Source organism: Buteo buteo, chromosome 5, assembly GCF_964188355.1.
Source record: "Buteo buteo chromosome 5, bButBut1.hap1.1, whole genome shotgun sequence".
In the NCBI taxonomy this organism is placed as follows: Eukaryota; Metazoa; Chordata; class Aves; order Accipitriformes; family Accipitridae; genus Buteo; species Buteo buteo.
Window position 1 is genome coordinate 23413383 of NC_134175.1, and position 22062 is coordinate 23435444.

At 41.9% G+C, this 22062-nt stretch overlaps 2 protein-coding genes across 14 annotated transcripts in view; both read right to left on the reverse strand.

Moving 5' to 3' along the window:
- Positions 1–9173, reverse strand: part of ORC2 (origin recognition complex subunit 2) — a 21719-nt gene extending 12546 nt beyond the window's left edge. For both annotated transcript variants that reach the window (XR_012650429.1, XM_075028112.1), the window contains exons 1-9: positions 9023–9173; positions 8802–8902; positions 7669–7812; positions 7291–7377; positions 4745–4834; positions 3944–3975; positions 2603–2660; positions 1524–1708; positions 799–897 (exon numbers count right to left, since the gene is read on the reverse strand). Coding sequence is in view for 1 of the 2 variants with exons in the window: in XM_075028112.1 (XP_074884213.1) it covers positions 799–897; positions 1524–1708; positions 2603–2660; positions 3944–3975; positions 4745–4834; positions 7291–7377; positions 7669–7812; positions 8802–8892 (786 nt within the window). In the remaining variant the exon portion in view is untranslated. The remainder of the gene's footprint in view (positions 1–798; positions 898–1523; positions 1709–2602; positions 2661–3943; positions 3976–4744; positions 4835–7290; positions 7378–7668; positions 7813–8801; positions 8903–9022) is intronic.
- A 478-nt stretch (positions 9174–9651) lies between these two features.
- Positions 9652–22062, reverse strand: part of HYCC2 (hyccin PI4KA lipid kinase complex subunit 2) — a 59833-nt gene continuing 47422 nt past the window's right edge. For 11 of the 12 annotated variants that reach the window (XM_075028100.1, XM_075028109.1, XM_075028104.1 and 8 more), the window contains one exon: positions 9652–17707. In XM_075028100.1, the coding sequence (XP_074884201.1) occupies positions 17103–17707 (605 nt within the window). In that variant the 3' untranslated portion in view covers positions 9652–17102. The remainder of the gene's footprint in view (positions 17708–22062) is intronic. The other variant, XM_075028110.1, reaches the window with a different exon arrangement.

Sequence of the window (22062 nt, forward strand, 5' to 3'; positions counted from 1 at the left end):
GCCTTGATTTCCTTCCAGACCTGTTATGAAAGAACTTGTTAAGAATCCAGATGTTTCTCTGGGTAGCAATTCCAGACAACAGCAGGCGTCAGGCAGTCTGCATATATGACATCTTTCAAAACACAGATGGGTGCAAAAAGCAGTCATAGACAGAAGAGCTCCAACTATTTTACATGCTTCCCTGGCACCTGTCCTTGTGCACCTGTCTCTGTAGGGTGCAACTGCTTGCTTTGAACTGTCTTGAAATAGTGGCATATGGAAAAAATACAATAATTCAGTCACCACAATTAGACCATTCCTGTCTCCTTGGAACTGGAAGGGGACAAAGTGCATTTCACACACTAGGTGACAACACTTAGAGCTGACCCAGTCCTGCATGTGGCTTGACCCAGAAATACTCATACAAAAAGGGCTCTCTCCATTTCCTCTACCCATAAATAGTCAAGACAGCTTGTAATTACCCTACACATTTCATTGACAAAAATGCTGTTTTGGTGATAATTTTTAAGGCAGGCCTCTACAACTCTGCTTCTCCCTGTTGTCCTCCCCCAAAAAGCAAACTTTAACCTGTTCTGGTTACTGCAGCTTCTCCCTGCATTTTCCCTGCTGTCTCGGGTTCAAACAGCAGCAGCAGTGGGAGACATAATGCTTAAAATGCTACCTAAATCAGCGTTACCATCAAGAATGTAATCAGCAGAAATAAAGTGAAAATAGCAACATCAGGAAATTTTGATGGGGGAAGTCTTCATCAAAGAAGTCAAAAGCTCCAAGAGTTCATAGTGAATCACACAAGTGTACCTGATTCAATCTTCTTTTCTGCAACTTCTGCAGCGTTCGGTCTGAAGTGAGCACTTTGGAACTACTGTGAGCTTCAAAGTATTCCTCCACCAGGTTGCTCTAAAAAGGGACAGCAAGATCAGCCACACTCCTCCTGCTATCAAGTTACCCCTCTTCCTTTGCACACAAAAACAGGTCTGAAGATGGCAAATATGAGACACAGAGCAAGGATGAACACAAAGCCAGAAGATATTTGCAAAAATTACTTCTATAGTAGCATTCTGCCAAAGCTAACCTAGTCAGATGGTATTTTCCTGAAGACAGAAAAGAGATTCTGAGAGAGCAGAACACAGCAATAATTCTAAGGGGGTGTGGGGATCCCTGGTGCTGGAAAGAAATCAGACAGTGAAGCTAACACCAAGCCAGAAAGTAATGTGTGCTTCTTTTGGTGCTATAGGAGTCAATTTCTTCTTCATTCTTTCTCAGTACAAGGTATCCTGCTTCATGGATGTCTTAGAACTTCTCCTTCTGGAGCTGCTGAGGACACAGACTGGATTATCCCACAGGTTCACATGATGCCTGTCCAACAGGGATTGCTCAGAAGTACAGCAAAAGCCAACCCAGCTGGTTTGATCTGAAATGAGTCTAGCAGTTCTTCCCCATAGTTAGGTGTGGTCACTGACAGCTTACTGTCACTAAACATCCCTTCATGCTTGCTAGCTCAGGGCTGTATTTTCTGCACTCACCATCTTGTCCTCCTTCACTTTTTTGGCTAGGGTGTTACTGGGAAGAGGCGTAGATGCAGCATTAGTTTTTGGTGGGGTCTTTTGACCTGATAAAACAGTGCTGACTTCTTTCTGGACTTCCTCATCCTCCTCCTCTGAGCAGGAAGCAGAATATTCACTCTCACTTTCTACATAGGGATCTGGAGCTAAAGCATAAATTTAAGGTTAAAAGCTAGCAATGACTTCTTACACAGAACACATTTTGCACCATCTCGCTCTCTCACATACATTCTTTAGATGTTTTTCAAGCATATGATTTCTAAATATATTTCACAGAAAAGTAAAATCAATGCTTAAGAGGACTGCAAACACACATAGCCATTTCTTTCCCTGTTCTAGGCTCACAAATTATTGTTTAGTAAAGCTTGCTCCTTGACACTAAGAAACATAATCCTACCAAGAAGTGACTTAAAATGGACAATGGAATTCCCTATTTCTATTAGCATCTGTATGTCAGTTTTCCCAAATGCCAATAATGCAAGCTGAGTATCTTCTGGGTCACACTCTGCAAAAAAAGTTTTGTAAAGACCTCTGTTAGCAATGTTGATTGAAGAGCACAGACAGAATCTGGTTCAGTCTTGGTCTCTCAACACAAAAGAAGAAATAAAACATGAAACACCATGCACTAAACTCTCCTCTGCATTCATTCTGAGCACATATAGCCAACCAGTTATTGGAAATACTTTACCATGAATGTCCCAGCCTTCATCAAAAAGTTTTATGACTTGATTCAAGCAATTGTGCCACACTTAAGTGTCAGCATCAACTAGATTACTAAGAGTTCTGTCTCTTTTGATCATGTCACTGAAGTTCAGCAGCTTGGTGCTTCTAACCCTTCCACCCCTTACCTAAGTAGCAATCTGTTGTAGGGAAAAGGTCTACAAAGACTTCCTTACGGACAGTTCTACACTCTCTGCAGGATGAATCAGATTGCTTCAGTCAGACTGCTACTACAGGCAGAAGGCTACCAGGAGAAATCCTCTCCTCTGAACACAGTGCCTCACTGAGTGTGGAAGCTGACTGCAAAGGTTGATCTTTACCTGCTAGCCTCTTTCTGAGTCTGTAAGGTGTGGTAGACACAAATTCTTTGTTTTTACTCTGTAACAGCAAAGAAAAAACATGCATTAGAAGAAGAAACATATACCTCCTCAAAACAGCCCTCTGCCAAGCAAAGAGTAGAATCAGGTCACATTTCCAAGCTATTTCAGCCCACAAGAAACTGGGAAAGCAGAGGCAATAAGTATGGAGAGTTCTTGTTTTGCCATTCAGAGCTAGAGGGGGGCAGGATCAGGTTCCAGAAGGGGTTTAATTCTTTCAACTAATGTCCCAAGATGGAGGGCAGAAAACCATGAAATCTCCAACCAAGATGCCAATCTTGGCCCCTCAGGAAGAGTTAAGCTAAAGCAATGACAAACTGGAAACGCGTCAGCTCCTCAGAGCAGTCATCTTTCGCATCACACTGTCTACTCAAAGTCATTTGGAAGTCCACTACAAAAACAACTACCAGAATGGCAGAAGACCACTCAGAATACTAAGCCCAGAACAAGTACAGCAAAGGGAACCCAGGTTGCCTGGGCTCATCAAGTTGTAGTGGCATGTCTTTCTTACATATGTGTAAAGCACAAGCCTGACTCAGATACCAGATCAAGTCTGCAATACTTAGAAAACACTTTTGTTAATCCTGTCAAAGTGGATGTGAAATCATCAAGGAGTGAACATGGCATCCCAAAACAGCATCTCTTGCAGGTATATCTCATCCTGGAACCTTATACCAGAAAAGCTGTGCACACATTTCTAGTATGATGCTATACCATTTTAGAAAGCCAACTGTTTCACAGCACTTTCTTTATAATCACCACAACTGGCAGTTCTGGACTGTATCTCTCTGTAGCATCAGAAAAGACAACATCAACTTACATCCACCCCATTATCACAATTTATTTTTTATAAACCAATGCTAAAGTAAGGAACTGAACAGTACCACAGTTCTTGAATTCCTGTTCTAACAGCACTCCTTACAATTAAGGCTGTTTCTTCCTTTGATGAGAAACTGGAAAGCTATGAGTTTCACTGCATATGAAGGGACTGTCTAACATCCTCATTTGTGTGATGTAAGGAAATAGTCTCCACCCATGCTAATTAAGCTGTCACACGCACTATTTGCCTACTGACTCTAAATCCCATAGTCCTGATTAACAGTAGCTATGGTTCTCACTTGAGTTACTCCTGCCCAGTTGGATTAGGAGAGACATCTGTACTGTGGATGAGGCTTTTCAAGCTCCTTTCTTTCCAGAACTGTAGTAATTGGCCAGTTCAAGTTTTAAAAGTGAAAAAAAGCAACCAAACAAAAAAACCGCAAGCAAGGTAGAGTCATCACTCACCCTCTGCTGCGCTTTGTTTGAACTTGAACGTTCTGCAAAGCAAGAAACAGCATTATTCAGAGTACTGCATATTTTCAACAGAGTCACAAGATGGTCCATTAGAAAAACAGTCATTCACTGTTCAAAGGTACACTGTACCAGAATATCAGCTCGCTGGGTGGTTAATCCTATGAGGGAAGCCTCTAGTTCCTCACAGGTAGGCAAGGAGAGAACAGAGACAGTCAATGTTACTACCACAGAAGGCAGCTTTTAATTCTGGTCACAGCTTTGGGAGGCCATCAGCAGGAGGGAAGAGGCTGAAAAATGAGCTAATGTCCTCTTCCTGAGCACATCAGACTCCATTTCTGAGCACAAAGTAACATGCTCTTGCCAATGTTGACCTGCACTGACTTCTCCCATCTGTATTTCTCCCTACAGCATTGGGTGCTTGAATATTATATAATAAAGTGTGAATTTACACATGAACACCCACACAATCCTACCCATTTGGTGCTCAACACATCAGCCCAGTTCATAACTCTCTCAAGTGCAAGCATTTCTGTTGAACAGAGGAAATCATTGTCACAGCAACAGATGAGAGAGAAGTTCCTGTTTTCTCTACACCAGCAGAGCAGAATAGAAGATCTGACACCCAGGTGAACCAGAGGCCATGCATACCAAGCAGTTCAGTCTTCAATGTTAAGCTGACTAGAATACTCAAGCATGACAGAAGCTGGCACTCAAGCATCCAATCCACCACACAAATAGAAACATAACCCCCATTAACTTAGCTTCAGTTCCCCAAAGCATCACAGGACTTACTGTTGCTTTGAGGGGTTTTGGCTGTCTTCTCAGGGCACTCAGAGTGATCAGGTGCAACACTCTGTCCTGGTGTCTGGGCTAATTCAGAGGCTGTAGGAAATAGGGGAAAGGGAAGAAGTTTCACGTCAGGGACAAAACTCCCAGCTCTGGCTAGTCAGCCATGGAGCCATATACTTGAAATACTCTCTAAGTATTAGTTTCCTAGCTATTTCAGGAAGTGCACCAGATACTTTAAATTTTTTTCTAAGCCTAATAGTGAATGTAACCCTTAACAAAGATGTTCAAAGACTGAAGTCCTCAGTTAATTTATTTTACAAGTATAGCTGATGGAATGGCAGAGCACGCTTTGCTCCCTGGCAGATGATGTCTTCAAATCAGAGCAATTTGGTCATGCTCACTTAGTCCTTTAAAATTGCTCAGCTGGACATAGTAGAGCATCAGGTATAACAAACACATCAGTTCCCCAGGAGGTGAGTTCTTGTATTTTATTTACCTCTTTCTACTACTAATCAGCACAAGCTGAAGTTGAATCACTGATCTGAATATGGAAGGCCCTCATATCCTGCTAACAGTCTCTCAAGAAAACCAGCCTTCCATTGTATGACTTGCCTCAGTTTTCAAACTGAGTCATGGCTCCAGGAGGGAGCACCAGTGAAACCTACCCTGCTGCAGCAGGTGTAACAAATGCACAACTTCCAAAGATACAGCAGAAGCCCAGAGGAGAAATAAAGATGTACAGAAACCAGTTTCTGTACAGTGATACAGAAGGATGACCCCTCTCCCTTGGATCCATCCTTTGTAGGATACATCAGTAGCTGTGACAGCTAAACACTAATGAAGTTCAGATGGTGCTGGGCACACAAAGTCTCTTCAAGTGAGAAGAAACATAGTGGCAGCAGTGCTCAAGCACCTTATTTGAACCAGAACAGCCCAACCTCTCCAGAACTGCCACTTTCTGCTTGTTTCTCCTAAGTCCACAGTTAGCCTAGCAAGTTGTGGCGGGTTGACCCTGGCTGAACGCCAGGTGTCCACCAAAGCTGTTCTATCACTCCCCCCCTCCTCAGCTGGACACGGGAGAGAAAATATAACAAGGGGCTCATGGGTCAAGATAAGGACAGGAGAGATCACTCACCAATTACTGTCATGGGCAAAACAGACTCAACTTGGGGAAAATTAACTCAATTTATAACCCATCAAATCAGATTAGGATAATGAGAAATAAACCCAAATCTCAGAACACCTTCCCTCCACCCCTCCCTTCTTCCTGGGCACAACTTCATTCCCGGATTCTCTACCTACCCCCCAGCAGTGCAGGGGGATGGGACTGGGGTTTATGGTCAGTTCATCACACGTTATCTCTGCCGATCCTTCCTCCTCAGGGGCAGGACTCATCATACTCTTCCCCTGCTCCAGCGTGGGGTCCCTCCCACAGGAGACAGTCCTCCACGAACTTCTCCAACGTGGGTCCTTCTCATGGGCTGCAGTTCTTCATGAACTGCTCCAGCATGAGTCCCTTTCATGGCGTGCAGTCCTTCAGGAGCACACTGCTCCAGTGTGGGTCCCCAACAGGGTCACAAGTCCTGCCAGAAAACCTGCTCCGTGGGCTCCTCTCTCCATAGGGCCACAGGTCCTGCCAGGAGCCTGCTCCAGCACGAGCTTCCCACGGGGTCACAGCCTCCTTCAGGCACCCACCTGCTCCAGCGTGGGGTCCTCCACGGGCTGCAGGTGGATATCTGCTCCACCGTGGACTTCCATGGGCTGCGGGAGGGCAACCTGCCTCACCATGGTCTTCACCACAAGCTGCAGGGGAATCTCTGCTCCGGCGCCTGGAACATCTCCTCCTCCTTCTTCACTGACCTTGGTGTCTGCAGGGTTGTTTCTCTTACATGTTCTCACTCCTCTGGCTGCTGTTTCTGTCCGTCCCAGCAACTTTTTTTCCTTCTTAACTATGTTATCACAGAGGCGCTACCACTATCACTGATTGACTCAGCCTTGGCTGGCAGCGGGTCCGTCTTAGAGCCAGTTGGTATTGGCTCTGTCAGACACAGGTGAAGCTTCCAGCAGCTTCTCACAGAAGCCACCCCGTAACCCTGCCCTGCTACCAAAAACATTGCCACACAAAGCCAACACGCAAGTACACTCAGACACTTTGAGCAGGAGAAACCCCCTGATATGCAAAGCTAATACTGCCTTTTTTTTGACTCTTTGCTACATAATGAGTTATTCTCATATCCTTCTAAGTTACACAAATAAAACCTCCCCCATCCTCTGGCACTTACATGCAGACTTTCTTGCAGCATTAAGAAACTTCTACTTTTTCTTACGTGTGTGTTTATTATCTGTATTTCTTATCCCCACCATGCCTTTGTTTTGTCCTAGCCTTGTGCTTTTGCTTCTGAGGAAGCCTGATTAAGAGCCAGATAAAAGCTACTGAAATACTGCAAATATATCTTTTGAATAAACAGAAGTGACAAATCACATTAACAGAGTACTCAAAAAAAGACCATATCCACAGCAAGAATGAAAGAAGGAAGAGGAAAACATACCCAGCTCTGCCATTTTGCTGGAGCGTTTGGGAGTCTGGAATGAGTAAACTTCACCACCACTTACACTTGAGCCATTTCCCACTGGATCTATGAAAAGAAACGTTACTTGTAGCTATTTAAAAAGCACTGGTATGTTTCCAGCCCAAGGAAGACGGAATACAACATTTTACTATTTGGCTCAAAGGACTCTATATTGCAGGTGTTACAAAATAAACATAATCACAAAATCCTAGAATCATTATCCTCTCCTCTACTCGTTACCACAAGCACAGCCAGAGCTGGTCAGCCCTCAAAAGCAATTTCATCAATATTGTACAACCTTGACACTGCAAGAATCTCCTGGAGTCACAACTGTGTTAGGTTTTCCCCTCCTAATACCTTGAGCACATATTCCAAGAGCAGCAACATAGTTCTTCTCCTCCAGGATCTCCTGAGCTTCATCATCTGAAATATTCTCAAGCTTCTTCACAAATCTCTTCACACTGACTGTCAGCTGAGTCTTGTCCTTCCGTACTTTAATACCTAGGATTGTAATAAAAGCTTCAGTCTCCTGCTATTTCATTATTTCTATTGCAGCAGTATGCAGCTGCCCCATTTAGAGACCGAGCTACTGTTGTACAAATCACTAAAAAAATGCAATACTGAAAAGATGTCCTGCTAAAAGAATAGCTGGTCTGCGCCCAGGTGGTCAGCTGCCCCTACAGACATTAGTCCCTCCTTTACCACAAAAGCTGGTCCCTGCACTCCAGAAGGACTAGATCTCCATTTCAGCACACACCAGCTTCCACAGTTTGGGAGAAATGACAGTGACTCACACACAAAAGTATCGAATTGCATGCAAAGGGGATGGTATTTGGCATCCCCTACCTTCCCTAGCAAAGGGAGGCAAGTGGGAAAGACCCAGCCTATAGGCTGTCAGTACACTCATGGGGGAATTTAGGCAGAGAAACCTCTGGAGACCGTCTGTCTGACCTGCTGCTCAAGGCAGAACCAACAGCGAAGTCAGATCAGGGTGCTCTGTGCCTTGTACAGGCAAGCGTTACACCTCTCCTGAGATTCCAAACCTTAAAAGTGATCAAAGCTGCACCAAAAGACTCCCGTATCACCCACCTCGAGCCTCATTCTATTTGATTATTATGTGTTTAACCACGTCAGGGGTTGGGAAGTTAGCCAGGCTACTTGTGCCCCCTTCCCGAGGCCGCTACACACACGGTGCTGTTCGGGAAACTAGTATCCACACCACCTTCAGCTGAGGGCACCTGCCACGGTGCCGCAGCTGCCCCTTTCCACGTGCCGGGGCGCAGACAGAAATAGATCGCGGAAGAAGCAGCCGGCGGAGAATGACGTCGAAGGCCTCGTCCTGCCTGCCGCCCGGCCGAGGCGCTCAGCGGCCCCGGGCGTTGGAGAAGGGCTCCCTTCCCGGGGGGCGCCGCGGCTGCCCGGAACCGTCTCCCAGCGCCCTGGGAGCGGCGGGCGGCGCCGGGCTGGGCGCTGCCCCGGGCCGGCTGTACCTGCGTCGTCAGTGATGTGCTTCAGGACCTCCTCGTCGGGCACGAACTTCACCTCCAGGGCGGCGCCGCCCTTCCCCTCCGGCTGGCTCATGGCGGGCACCCTGCAAGCACCCCCACGTCAGTCACGTGGGCCCCGCCCGGCCCCGCCGCCAGGGAGCGCTGCCGCAACGCGCGCGCGGCGGCACGCGGCAGCAACCGTCGGGACCGCCCCCCCGCCTCACCGCGCCGCCCGCCGGAGGGCCCGGGCCTCGGGCTCCTGCCCCCTTCCCGCGCCGCCGCCGGCTCCCGGCCGCCCCCCGCGGCGGCGGCAGCAGGACGCGGAAGCGGGCTCACGTGCCAGACAACGGGCGACTCCCTGAGGTGGAGCGGAGCGGGGCGGGCACCGAACGCCGCCGCCGCGCCTTGACCGACCTGTGCCCCGACCAATCCGCGACCCTCTTTTCTGCCCCGCCTCCCGCCGGCGGGAGCGGCGAGAAGCCGGGACTTCCGCTGCCAGCCAAGCGCGCACCCGCCCGGCGGGCGCGTGGGGTTGCCGTAGCGACGCGAAGCCGCCGTGAGCCCCGCGCGGGCACCGCCCGCGGCCGCCCCGCCCTCCTCCCGGGGCAGAGCTCTCCTCACGGCCCGCCCCGCCCCGGCCCCGCGCTGCCGGCGCTTCTTCACAGGAACGAACACTCGGACGACAGCGGCCACGAGGCGAAGTCAGCCCACAGGCAGTCTCCGGCAGCTGCTTCCCGCCTTCCGTCGGTGTCCCCCCCCACGTGTTCGTGAGTGTCCGAGCTACGACACCCTGCAGCTGTGCCCTGCATTACACCCCCCGTCAATGTAAATCAAAGCTAAAAAAAAAAAAAAAAAAAAAGGGCAATTCACGAAGTATTCACTTCTGTTCAGAAACAGCACAATATTTATTTAACATCTTTATATATTTATATATATATATACTTTTTTCTGCATTGCAGATTGTGTTGAGTTTTATACATCTCTATTTACAATGATTTAAAATAATTATATTTCATCTCTGGCAGGTATTTACAAAGTCAATAGTAACTACATTTCACATTTCAACAACAGTCAACAGCATTAACCAGCTCAGTAAGACAGTTAAGATAATGGCTTACATGCACCAATAACATGATCTTCAATACGTGCCATCTTCAGGTCTAAGAATGAAGATTTTCCCTGGTCCCAGGTTAAAGGACATCGTACAGCAGAGGTTGCGGTTATTAAAAACCCGTTTGGTTTAGTCCTTCACCAGTACCAAATCTTGAACGTCTGGGGTTCATACCAGCACGCAAGGCTGTCCTGGTGAAGAGGGGCTCACACCACTAATCCATGTCCTTTCACCTAGCCTGTTTGTCCACAAGAAGTGGGCTACTTGCTGCTTATGCTCCTTCTATGACAGAGATAAGATTACATAATGCTAAAGTAGTAAAAATCCTCAGAAACCTTTGTTCAGAGAAACAAACCTGGTATGACAGAAAAAAGTAAGAAAATAATCTTTTAACACTTGCAGAATGTTTCTTTGCTAGTAAAACTGACGGCATATCCTGTATTCCTACAAGGACAAAAACAGATCAAAAGATTCATTGTAAAGTACAGGAATTACAAATTTTAAAAATGCAGCATGGGGTACCTCAATTTAGTTGTTGGGGTTTTTTTATAGCAAATAAAAGCTACCATAGTAAATCTACAATGTATTAAGAGTATCTGATTTAATTATTAAAAATTATTAGCTTTTTCCTGGAATCTTCGATATGGAAAATATGTTAAATTACTCAATTTTATTTAGTCATATGATATTTTTCCATAAATAACCAGCCAGTAATATCCATCCAAAAAGTATTCACTATCTGCAAGAAAACAGAAGTCTTGTTTCAAAGTAATCATTGAACACTGGCACACAAAAACACACAAGACACACCCCAGTACTAGGAATCTATTAATACTTCGACAAGTTGGTTTATCCTGAGCGACTGTTAACTCACATCTACTGTATACTTGAAGCCACAAAGTTTTTACTACTTGCATTTTTCATAAACTAATAATATGAAAGTCTAGCACAACAATAATAATCACCTGAACAGAAAGAACAGTGTCAATAGCCAGTATTTCTGTCACTCCCAAGTCCTCCTTATTTTAGAACAAAAGGTAAAAAGGCTGCTTCATTCACACTATTTTTCTGTTTTGTGATCAGTTCTGGGGAGGATGAGGACTCAAACACACAGGATCCACTACCAATTTTTAAGGAAGTTTCCATGACAAAGCACCACAGAGTCACTTTACTTAGAGATACTCCTAGACAGAAATCTCCCCTGACCATTTTACCCTCAAAAAACCAAAACCCTGTGTGAATTCCATACCACTTTTTAATGAGTGATTAACCATCTTTTCAAGAGTCAAAATTTAAATTGCTTTAAAGAGTTCTATCATAATGCAAAGATACTCCACTCTAACTTGCTTACATCTTATGGACTGTAAAACACTGGGAGCTCACAATCAAGTAATCGGTTAATAAAACTTGACCTCATCACTTTGCTCATCATGCACAGCCTAAAATGTAGGGCAACTTTTTACTATACATCTGTTCCCATCAACAGCTCCTCATAGGAATAGCTTAGTAATCGTTTATGATAGGAAGGATAATTTATGGACCCATTTTAAATTCATTTGGCCCCTCAGACACTACCTTTGGTAAAATCTGATGAACACAGTAAAAAAAAAAAAAAGAAAAAAAAATCAGGGGAGGGTGGTGGCCTAGAGAAAAATAAAAGAATAGAAGCAAAAATTGTGATTTTTTTTTTTTTTTCATTAAATCTCTAATACAGGCAAATAACATGGGACAGTTTTTTACTAAATCCATTTCTGGAAGCTGTAAGGTACCCTTAGACTTACACAGCTTGCTTCTGAACTTTTAATGTCACAGGCCTCGACACTTGCCAAACTTACTAGGCAAGTTTATCTGAAATGGCTAGCTGTTATATTTTGAAATCTTGTTCCAAGATTTGTTTTATTTTAAATAAAATTTCATAGTGACTATGTGGAAATCCTCATACGTATCAGTCTCATAAAATCCACTTACTGCTTGTTTTCAGGAATTACTGACAAACCAAGTTGCTCACAAGTCTCCATCTTCCACCACTCTGTAAGAGGCAAGTGAGTATTTTTGCTTTTCAGCTGGTCATGACATGCAAATTTTGAGAGACTGATACATATATTCACTAACACCACACCCATGTCACGATCTGTTACCTTGAATCACCTACAGAAAAGCCTTCCACAGCAAGATTTATCTGAGTGGGTGTGCCCGTGGGAAAACAAACTAAAAAATAATCAAGAGAGATTAAGGCCCATATGCTAGAAACAGACAGCATTTAAAATACTGAAGAAAATATGAAATATTGAACAATTTGATATAAACCAAGAATGCAATGCAAGTGCAGAAGATCTGGCTTCTTCGGTTACCATGCTTGGAACAGAGTGATATTTTGCAACTTTAGTCCTGCAATTACCCTAAACAAGAAACTTAAATAAATAAAAAAAGGGGGCATGTTTACTCTTCTGATGCAAACTATTCCTATGATGTAAATGGTTGTTACAAATGAGACCTAGCTAATGGCATGTTTAATATAACATTAAAGCCAAGGTAGCAGTATCTTTGGCAATGAGAGAATTGCAGAATTTAAGGATGATATTATTAGATTTACTAACATCAGAAACATCTTTTTGTTTTGTGTGCAGTACATACATTTCACTCAAACATGTTCCATTGTATTTTCCACACCTCCTCCAGGATTACGAGTACAGTACCTAGTCTGTACTGCTTGATTTTTATGATTTCACTCCAAAAGTTATTCTTGGTTCTCACTTAGTCTTCAAATTAATTTAAATTTGTAAGCCAAGTTAAACAAAAATTTCTGGTTTGTGACCAAAGTTAAAATGCTGAACACTTAAAAGAGATAGCCATTGGTTCATGATAAAATAGGACAAGTTTAAACTCTTAGGTTAAAACACAGCCATAGCATAGAATTATCTATTCCAAAATTAATTTTTCAAAATATAGTTCTCTGAACATGTTATACATTAAATATTGAGGAAAATTTCCCTGGAGCTAAAATTTTCCAAGAACACTAATAATCTTCATTAAAGAAGTAAAACAAACCACATAGTATCTGGAGCAAAAAGGGGTTTGAGTTGGGGTCACCTTACTACAGAGTAGCTTTACCACCATTAAGATGCAGGTTTCCCCCTTAGTCTTGAAAAATATGTTCATATTTACATACAGTATACACACAGTTGAGGCAATTGATTGTCAACACGTGACAAACGTATGTACCTACCCACACACAAGTAAACCTCACATGGTGAGAAAAAACCCTGTCCCAGTAAACTCCAGTATTCATAAGTAGTGCAAATAAATACTTTGTCAGAAAACAATTTTTTTCTCGCTATTTTGATGTTACAACAGATCATTTTAATTACGATAAAGCTAGCAGGAGTATATTGGAAATGTTGTATTGAAGACCAACACACTTGCAAACTACAAATACTAGATCTAATGCTTACTGGCTGCAACATGATGTTCAGCATTACAGAATGAAGTATGCTGTTAAAAAACTTTTCCAAATTCACATCAGAAAGGGTGTTCAAATAAATCTGCATTTAAAATGGACAGTGACACACAAAGTCTCCAAATGAAAACTAAAAGGATAATACAGCAATTTAAACTGTCACCTTGCAAAATTCATTTTAAAAGGTATTTTTACTTCATCACTCCACTGCCAGCAGGATGAAAAAATGGCTCATCATTCAACCAAAAAGCTGCTCACAATAAACCCCTGAAAAGGATAATCAAGCTGGAGTTAGCAATCCCAACATTTTATATTTTCTATAAAGCCCAACAAAAATGAGTTGCAAAATGGCAGCATATTGTGATGCGGTAAAATTTTATCAAGGAATAATTCATTTATCCCTACTTAAATGTATATATACATGGAAATAAAGCACCCACACTTCCCCACCTAAGAATTACATGTATGTGCATGCATGTGCACATACACAGGGAAAAATCGTAGTGTTCTGCTTTTTGACCTTCTTTTATAATGCTGCAGTTGCACTGAAATACTGAAGAAATCTAAATTCTAGTGCCTCATGTTAAGTACCAAATGTTCTAAGACAAGACACAGCAGAGTGCATTCAGGATAAAGAGAATTAAGTCTAAATATTTGTCACAGGTGTCAGAAAATTTAAGTATATTTGTTTAGTACTTAGCATGTATAATCAGAAAGCCAGCAGATTATTCCCTCAACCCGTATCTCAGACACTTCTATTTCTGCCACAGTACTTCGAAGCGTACTGAACTTCAGTGTATAAAGTTTTGCTACAATCTTAACACACCTTGCTATAGTTTGAGACCCATCTAGAAGCATTAATGATAAGCATGACATGCAGCACTGGCAAAGCCTGTTATTACAGCTGGTTTGTAGATATTAGTGGTGACTCATTTTCTAAGATAGATGTTGAACAGTACTTTTCTGAAAAACAACAAAACAAGCTCCCGCAACTGAAACATTGCACTAAAAGGATAATTTTGAGAAGTTATAGATGTACCACATCACCACATAGCAAAAAATAACTTTTTTTCCAGGCATAAATTTGAACTTTTTAAAAGCCTTACATGGGGTAGGTATACATACGTAAGAACAGACCAAAATACAATGGATGAAACAATAACAGAAGGCACATCATCAAAATGAGAACTGTAAAAATGTCTTAAAAAGTAGAAGTTTTAACCAATTCGAATTTATGCATGTACATTTGACTTCCCTACCTGAAGTCACTGAGCTGTCTCACTTTCCTGAAATAGTATGATAGTGTGGGACCCCATGCATAAGAATTAAAAAAAAAAAAAAAAAGGGGGGGGGGCAGGGAGGACAGGGAGGGGTTGTAACATTTGGCCTGATGCCAATTTAAGTGTCCTAAAACTTCTGGAGGAATGCTTATTATGGCAAATATATAGAGAACCTTGCTAATAAATAACCCTACTTTTTAAAATATTAAAATAAGTAATCCTTAAAAAATTAGCTGACAGTCACGACCTTTTCTTTCCCAAAGACTTCAGCAAATTATTTGGTCCTTTTCAATTTACAGTGATGGCTCTTTAATAGAATTTCCTTTGTGATAGGAAAGGAAATTGTGATAGGAAAGGAAAAACATGAATTTTGTACTTTCAGCCATGACTTACCAATTGTCTCCACTAGCAAAACTTTATAAAATGAAGAATTTAACCATATACAGCTTTTGACATTTTTACAGAAAATGCCTCATAGCTTAATCTCAACTTTGCCTTAGTTCCATCTGTGTGTGACTGGTGATCCTTAAAGATTAACTTCAGTTTAGAAACTGTAAGGTTTTCTTTCTTTCTGATGATTCCATTTACTCTTTAACTGCATTTCTGCATCAGTCCAGATGCCATTTAATTCACTTCATGAATATAAGATATGAAGACTAGACTACCAAAGTGACTCATCAAACTGCAAAAAAACCTTCAAATATTTAAATGAATTTAAATGTAAATTTGAAAAAATGTTCTATTTGAAATAGTCAAAAGCAAAAAAAAAAAAAAAATCAAAAGCAACTACCAGCAATGCAACACCATGTCACTGTCCTGAATTTCTTAAAGACTATCATTCAAAGACAGCCTGCTATTTATAACTGCTTATGTTTATCCTTCACAGTGACAGTGAAACAAAAGTGCCCACATAAAGATCATTAACTCTTTCCTGTGGGTTTACAATTTGTAAACTTCCAGGATACTATACACTACTTAAGCACTGAGGATGAACTTTCCCCTTTTCTCTTTAGCAATCGGGGGGGGGGGGGGATCACGAACATTCTCATGTGTGACCAGAAATGTGCTTCTAAGCAGTGTTCTCTAATGTAAGTACCAGCCAGTGCCCATACACCAGTCATATACACTCAAGTCTTGGCTCAATGGCATGAGTTCTGAATTTTCTAGATTAGGGCCGATCCACTAAAATAAGAGTTAAAAAAACCTCAATGTATTTTATATACCAAGGCAATGAAGTGTGATCCGTCTGGGAAAGAAGGACTGTCAGTACCCCTTTGCACAAATGGTTTTTTCTAGAAAAGCATTTCACATTGAAGCTTCAGTGTTTCTAGCAAACTATTTTCTCTATCCCTGAGACAGCCCCTTAAGAGTATGGTCTGTCTGGACTGCAGGATTCTTCAAATGACTCCATGACTGAATTCAGGGACACTGAGAAAGCAGCTGAGAGGGGCAAGGGTGTCCAACAGCCATGATACCATAGAAAGCAGCCTGAGAAATACTCTTTACCCAAACACACCTTTCAATTCAATTCAGTGATCAGCACCTCTCAAGAACAACAACAACAACACAACAACAACAACAACATGGAGCAGAGCTAGCCATTAATTCCTGGGAAAGTAGTGTTTCCCTCCCACTTACAAACCAAACTGCTTTAACAGCATGGTGTTGTCTCAATTTTACTCTATATGCAGAATGACCCTGTGTCCTGGAGGGGAAGACGTAACATTACATATGGCTACAACGCCATTAGAAGTGCATTGTAACCTACATTATCTACTTAGAATCCTCTCTCTGAGGGAAAACAACTTGTTAATATGCATGTCTCAGTTGCTGAACGTCAAAAGCTTCTGGGATTAGAGACTGGGGGCAGGCAAGAAAAAACTACCCTCATTGTAATGAAAAAAGTGCTGTAGGCAGCCAGGAGCAGCAATGACAATCCCCTCCCCAGAAATGATTGCACAGACTCAGAGAGGTCCAAAGTCACACTAGAATCTCTGAGGCACTCCTGGTTCTGAGAAAGAAAAGTCATAATCCAGTAGTCTTTGCAGTACTGTAGAACGAGATAACAAACCCGTTTCTATTTCTTAACAAAGCCAAAGCATCATCTCATAGGGATCACATTCACCATTTCCGCCGGTGTCTCCAGTCTCACAGTGTTGAAATGGGACTGATCAGCCTACGATGGATTGCACATCACCCAAGGAGAAAGGAAGGCATGGAAAAAGGCATACAGTACATTATATACTGCTTCACAACCATGTTTACAAGGTGGGTGGGAGGATGAAGGTGAGGGAAGAATTATTGCTGTTTCAGTAATACGGTATGATAGCTAAACCAAATCAAACGAGATCACGACAGTATTTTCACACTGCAGGATGATGGTTCATGTTTTGCCTAAGGATGAACTTGCCTGGGGATTAAGGGGAAAGAGGGAGTCCTAAGGAAGGGAGTCAAAGTTACACCTGGGATATCAGCTGCATATTGAAACTTGGAGATCGAGACTGCTTGGTTAGGGGAGCTCCTGGGGGAAGGAGATCTTTACCTTCCCCAGCTTGGCCTAGTCGGTCCTCCTGTAGGCTGATAGTTGAAAACCGATTGGTGTTGCCAGCTGCTAGATTGGTAACACCCTCTGTACCAGCTCCAACACTGGAGCCTGCTTGACTGCCATTCACATAGTCAAATGATTTACTGGAGGAAGCACTGGCGGTCCTGATCAGGCTCAGACTGTTGGCTTTTGGCACCACCTGCCCAGCAGGCAGGCTGAGGTGTTTCTTTGTAGGTGTCATCTCAATTATATCTGCACCAAGGTCAGTGGATTGGTGCATGTACTGCTTCCGAGCTACTGAATCTCGAGGGCTCTCACTGGATTTTGCTGCAGAGGAGGTGTCTTTATCCTTAACACAACGCCCACTTGCTGTTTTCCTTAAGCTGCCTTTCTGGGACACAGATGATAGAGGTTTGGTCCCAACTGGCTGGCTGCTGAGGGAAGCTCCTGATGAAAATCCTTCATCAGCATCATTAAGGTTCACAGATTCCTCTCTTCCATTTACACCTTCAGCATCTATTAAGAAAAAAGAAACAACCAAAAAACCCCAAACCAATCAGAACACACAGTAAGCATTCAAGTTACAGGAAGACAGAATGTCAAAACAAACCTCATTTGTTAATCCACCTGGTTTCCACTTGCTTAAAAATTTCTGACTCTCAGTCAATAATCTTCCTGTCATATTTAGCAGAATAATGGAATCTACCAGTAGACACTCCCTGAGCTTGATTTGCCCTTCCTCTACATCACTTTTATCAGTCAGAATACCTCCCAAACTTTGCCTATAAACAAGAATTAGGCCCCATTTGGTTAACTTGTTTTAGTTCTGTCTGCAGATACTGGTGCCCATTCTTCTGCTAAATGTCGGGGGGGGGGGGGGGGGGGGAAGGAAAGAAAAAGCACCTTTCAGACTATTTTTATCCTATTTTGAGGCAAGATGTAAGCATGTTCAGGATCTCTTCCAGTCAGAATAAGTTCTGGCAAGTGCTCAGCAAGCTTCATAATTAGGCTACTTCCTAGGCCAGCAATCACAATGCTTCAACAGAGGTAGAAGGCTTCTGCTGTGTGTAGCTGGCACTTCAAACAATGCAACTATACTTTGTTGGAAATTAACCTAATTCCTAGTTCTCTCTCCTCCAGAGCTCAATCCCTCCTGCATTTCCAGCAATCCTATCTAGGTATTTCTACCATATTTGCTTTTATCTCAGCATCTAAATTTTTCAGAGAAAAAAAAACCAACCCTTGTATTAAGAGAAATTTAACCTCTGAAACCCTTCATATTGTAGAAGAGGCATTGTGCTTTTGACTGGAATCTCAAAGAAGAAAAAAAAAGCCTGACAAACTTATTTCTTAAATCCTTGTTTTCAGGCCTATAATACGATTAGAGCTGCACACAAAGACCTTTTTTTCTTTTTAGATCTTATTCCAGTCCTTCTTCTAAGCTCCAAGTACTCAAAAGAAGAGTTACTGTTCCAGTAGAAAACTGAACAGCATTCAAATTTCAAAACTGAAAATGGAGCTTGAGTTTTTGCTCCATATATCTTGTTTCATTGGGAAAAAGCTATGAAGTTTAGCCATGTTAACAAAAAAAGGAGACATTCAGGCTGTAAGAATTTTGCTTTTCTTTATAAAAGCTGTGGAACCTGATTATTTGCAAGAAATCTGCAAAGCCTACAGACCTGTCCCAGCTAGCCACTGTACTGCTCTACTGGCAGTTTGTTCAACCCAGCTTGCCACCAAGCAAACATGTTTAAATCTCTTTTGTGGAATGGGGAAAAAGTGGTGGCAAGGATCTAAGAGATTCTAACATTTGAGTGAAAGCTCATCCTTTCATGCTGATTGTTAGCAAAGCACTAAGGAATATTTTACATTATGGCAAGCAAAACAGACACAAAGCTTTCAGTGTTGTTGCTGCCTCTGCATAGCAGGAATATAGCCTGATCCAACTTCACATTTCTGAAGTGTAAAGCAAAAAGAAAACTTTACAGGAGGTTTTATTATTCTGTTTTAAACTTACTTCTTTTCAGGAAACTTTGCCTTGGAATTACCATTACTATGTATCAGCTTACAAAAGATGTTTAGCCATCTCTAAATCAGACCATTCTCAGGCCTCTCTCAGAACAATGTGATGCGAGATTATTCTGTAGTTTTATAAAGCTCTGTTTCACTCTTTAGTCTCCCACATGCAGAAGGATAATACAGTTCATGCTACTGCAGTCTTCCTTCCTTGGTAAAGTCTTTAGCCTTAGAAAACAAAGCTTCTTAGGTTTCAATGGCTATTATTAAAATGAAGGGTGCGTTACTTGCTTTAACTTCCTGCAACCGTATTTAAAATACATAGTTTCCCCCAACTGCCCATCCTGTTTGGACAAACTAGGCCTTCATCTTCTTACTGAGACACAAGCGTATTTTCTTACATTAGACAGTGGTGTATTTTATTCACAATCCACCACAACTCCATTCCCCCCCCGCAACCTTCCCACACATAATCAAAGATGCTAGTAAAAATATGACATAACTGGAACATACTGAAAGCAAGAGCACTTTTTCAATAAACAAACATTTATGTTTCTTTATATAATCATGCAAAGCTGGATGAAAGCGTGTTTGGTTACAAGCAGCAATAGCAGCAGCTGAAGTCCCCTCTCAAGCCCTTCTAATTCAAATGAAAGATGCGTAACTTGCAAGAAGGTATCTTTTCATTATTACAAGAACATTAGTCATCTTCAAAGTTCATGTTAAAACATTGCTGAGTAATGGGATGCTAAACCAGACATTCCTATTCAGGGACAGCGAAGCCGAAGAGTCACGCTGAAAAAGTGGCATTTTATCCACAGAATTTAAAGACAAGACTGAGAGGGGTTGTTGCAAGCTTTTGGATGCTGCAACTATACAGAGGCCCAAGCAGCTCAGCAGTGCTCAAAAATGAAGAAGATAGAGAAGACAACATGCAAGAGAATTTCTGTCTAGTCAGATTCATATACCTACAGAAGTTCTCAGTGGGATTGAAGTAATTCAGCAAACACATATTCTTTTCCCACTACATGCTATTTTTCCTCTAAAAACTGCCCTCAGAAACAATCAAAAATGTTTGAGTCCTTACATACTCTGGGGGGAAAAACAGGATGAAGTCACACAGTTTTCTCCCCCCCCCCCGCAACAGACTAGTAAGGCAATTAAAAAAGAAAACAAAAACTAAACACCTACTCCTCCCAAGCACTCTTCTACTGTAAGGCCAGAAGAGACAGAGACAGTGCAACCTGACAGAAATCATATCAATTGTACTACAACGCATATTCAGGACTCTCACTGTTCCTTATCAGAAAAAGTCTGTCCCCAAAGAATTCATTATTTATGTCTGTACATAATTAATCCTGTAGATGTAGATACACCATTCTCCACTGACCCAAAATAGTGCATACAACCACAGCTGCTACCAGCCAGAAGTGGAATACCTTGTAAGGCATTAGTGAATCATTCTTAAATCTTCTCCCTTCTTCTATTTACTGGGTCAAAACACTGATCTGAAGGAGGGGTTTTACACAGCTTCTTAAAGTGACTTTTACTCTATTTATCCTTCCCATACCTGAAGGTTGAAAAGTCACTAGAAATGATCAGTCTCTCATTATACTGTTTGATATCAAAATTATATTTATAAGACAGAATTTGCTAGCTGAAACTTTCTGTGAAATCAGCATCAGTAAAATAATAGACCACTATATATACACACACAATTCTATACTGATAATCAAGCCAAACTCCATTCCTTGGCCTTCTCCCAGATGCTATCAACTGGCAGAATTCAGTTTGCCTAAGCATGTAATTACACATTGCTAATGTTACAGACGTAAAGGGTATTCAATCCTTCTATTGAAGTAAAGCATGTGGAATGATGCCTTATCCAAGAACATGCCAAATTATATAGATGTCTTGAAACAAATTAAGACTAGAAGGCAACACCTTTATCAACTTCTTTCCCACTTCCTGTCTCTCTCAGAAGGTTCTCTGCAGCTGAGGACTTCTCCATATCCTTCAGGTCATGCACATGCAAAGTTTAGTAAAATGGAGTAAGACCAAGTGAACAGGTGAATTTAGGAGAAGACAGGACTCATTTACTGAGCATGCTCAAATTCACTATGCACCAAGGAGTAGATTATAAATCCGCAGTAAATATTTTTATGCGACTATCTTTTACAAAAGCATGATGCCTTAATTACTGTTTGACAGCAACTCTCAGTAAGGGTAGGGATTGTGTGGTAACACTACATTAAATCTCCAAATTCTCCAGATTATTGTTTCCAGAAGAACAAAACTGAAACCTATGTAGCTCATATCCAAATGTGCAAATAAATCTCATTTATGATCAACTGATATGCTTATAGAGGCTGGAAATACCAAAGGAATGTTCAGATAGAAGACTTAAGATAGGAGAACACCTGAAAATATGTTTAGCTAAATTTACAAGAAATTAATTCTCACCTCTGAGGAGAAATCATGATTCAAATTCAGAACTCAAAACCACATCTTTTATGGCATAAAGATGAAAAAATTAATAGATGAAGTTAAACAAAATAAATTTCTACCAGCTATTCTATCTGCTATTCTTGGCTGCAGAGCAGACACATGAAGTCCTACGGCATTTGCATGGACAGCATAACTGAGAAAGAAAGCAATAATAGTTTCTTAAGTTTTTAGAAACATGACAACCTGATTTCTTCTTGAAAACACAAGCGCTTTTTTGGTACTTGTCTTCAGAGCAGCCAGCTCATTCATGTAAACGAGTTGTACACATATGAATTTTCAATTAAAGGATGACTGGCAAACAAAAACATCAGCGGTTGTATATCCATCTTGGATAGGCTTGACTTTTC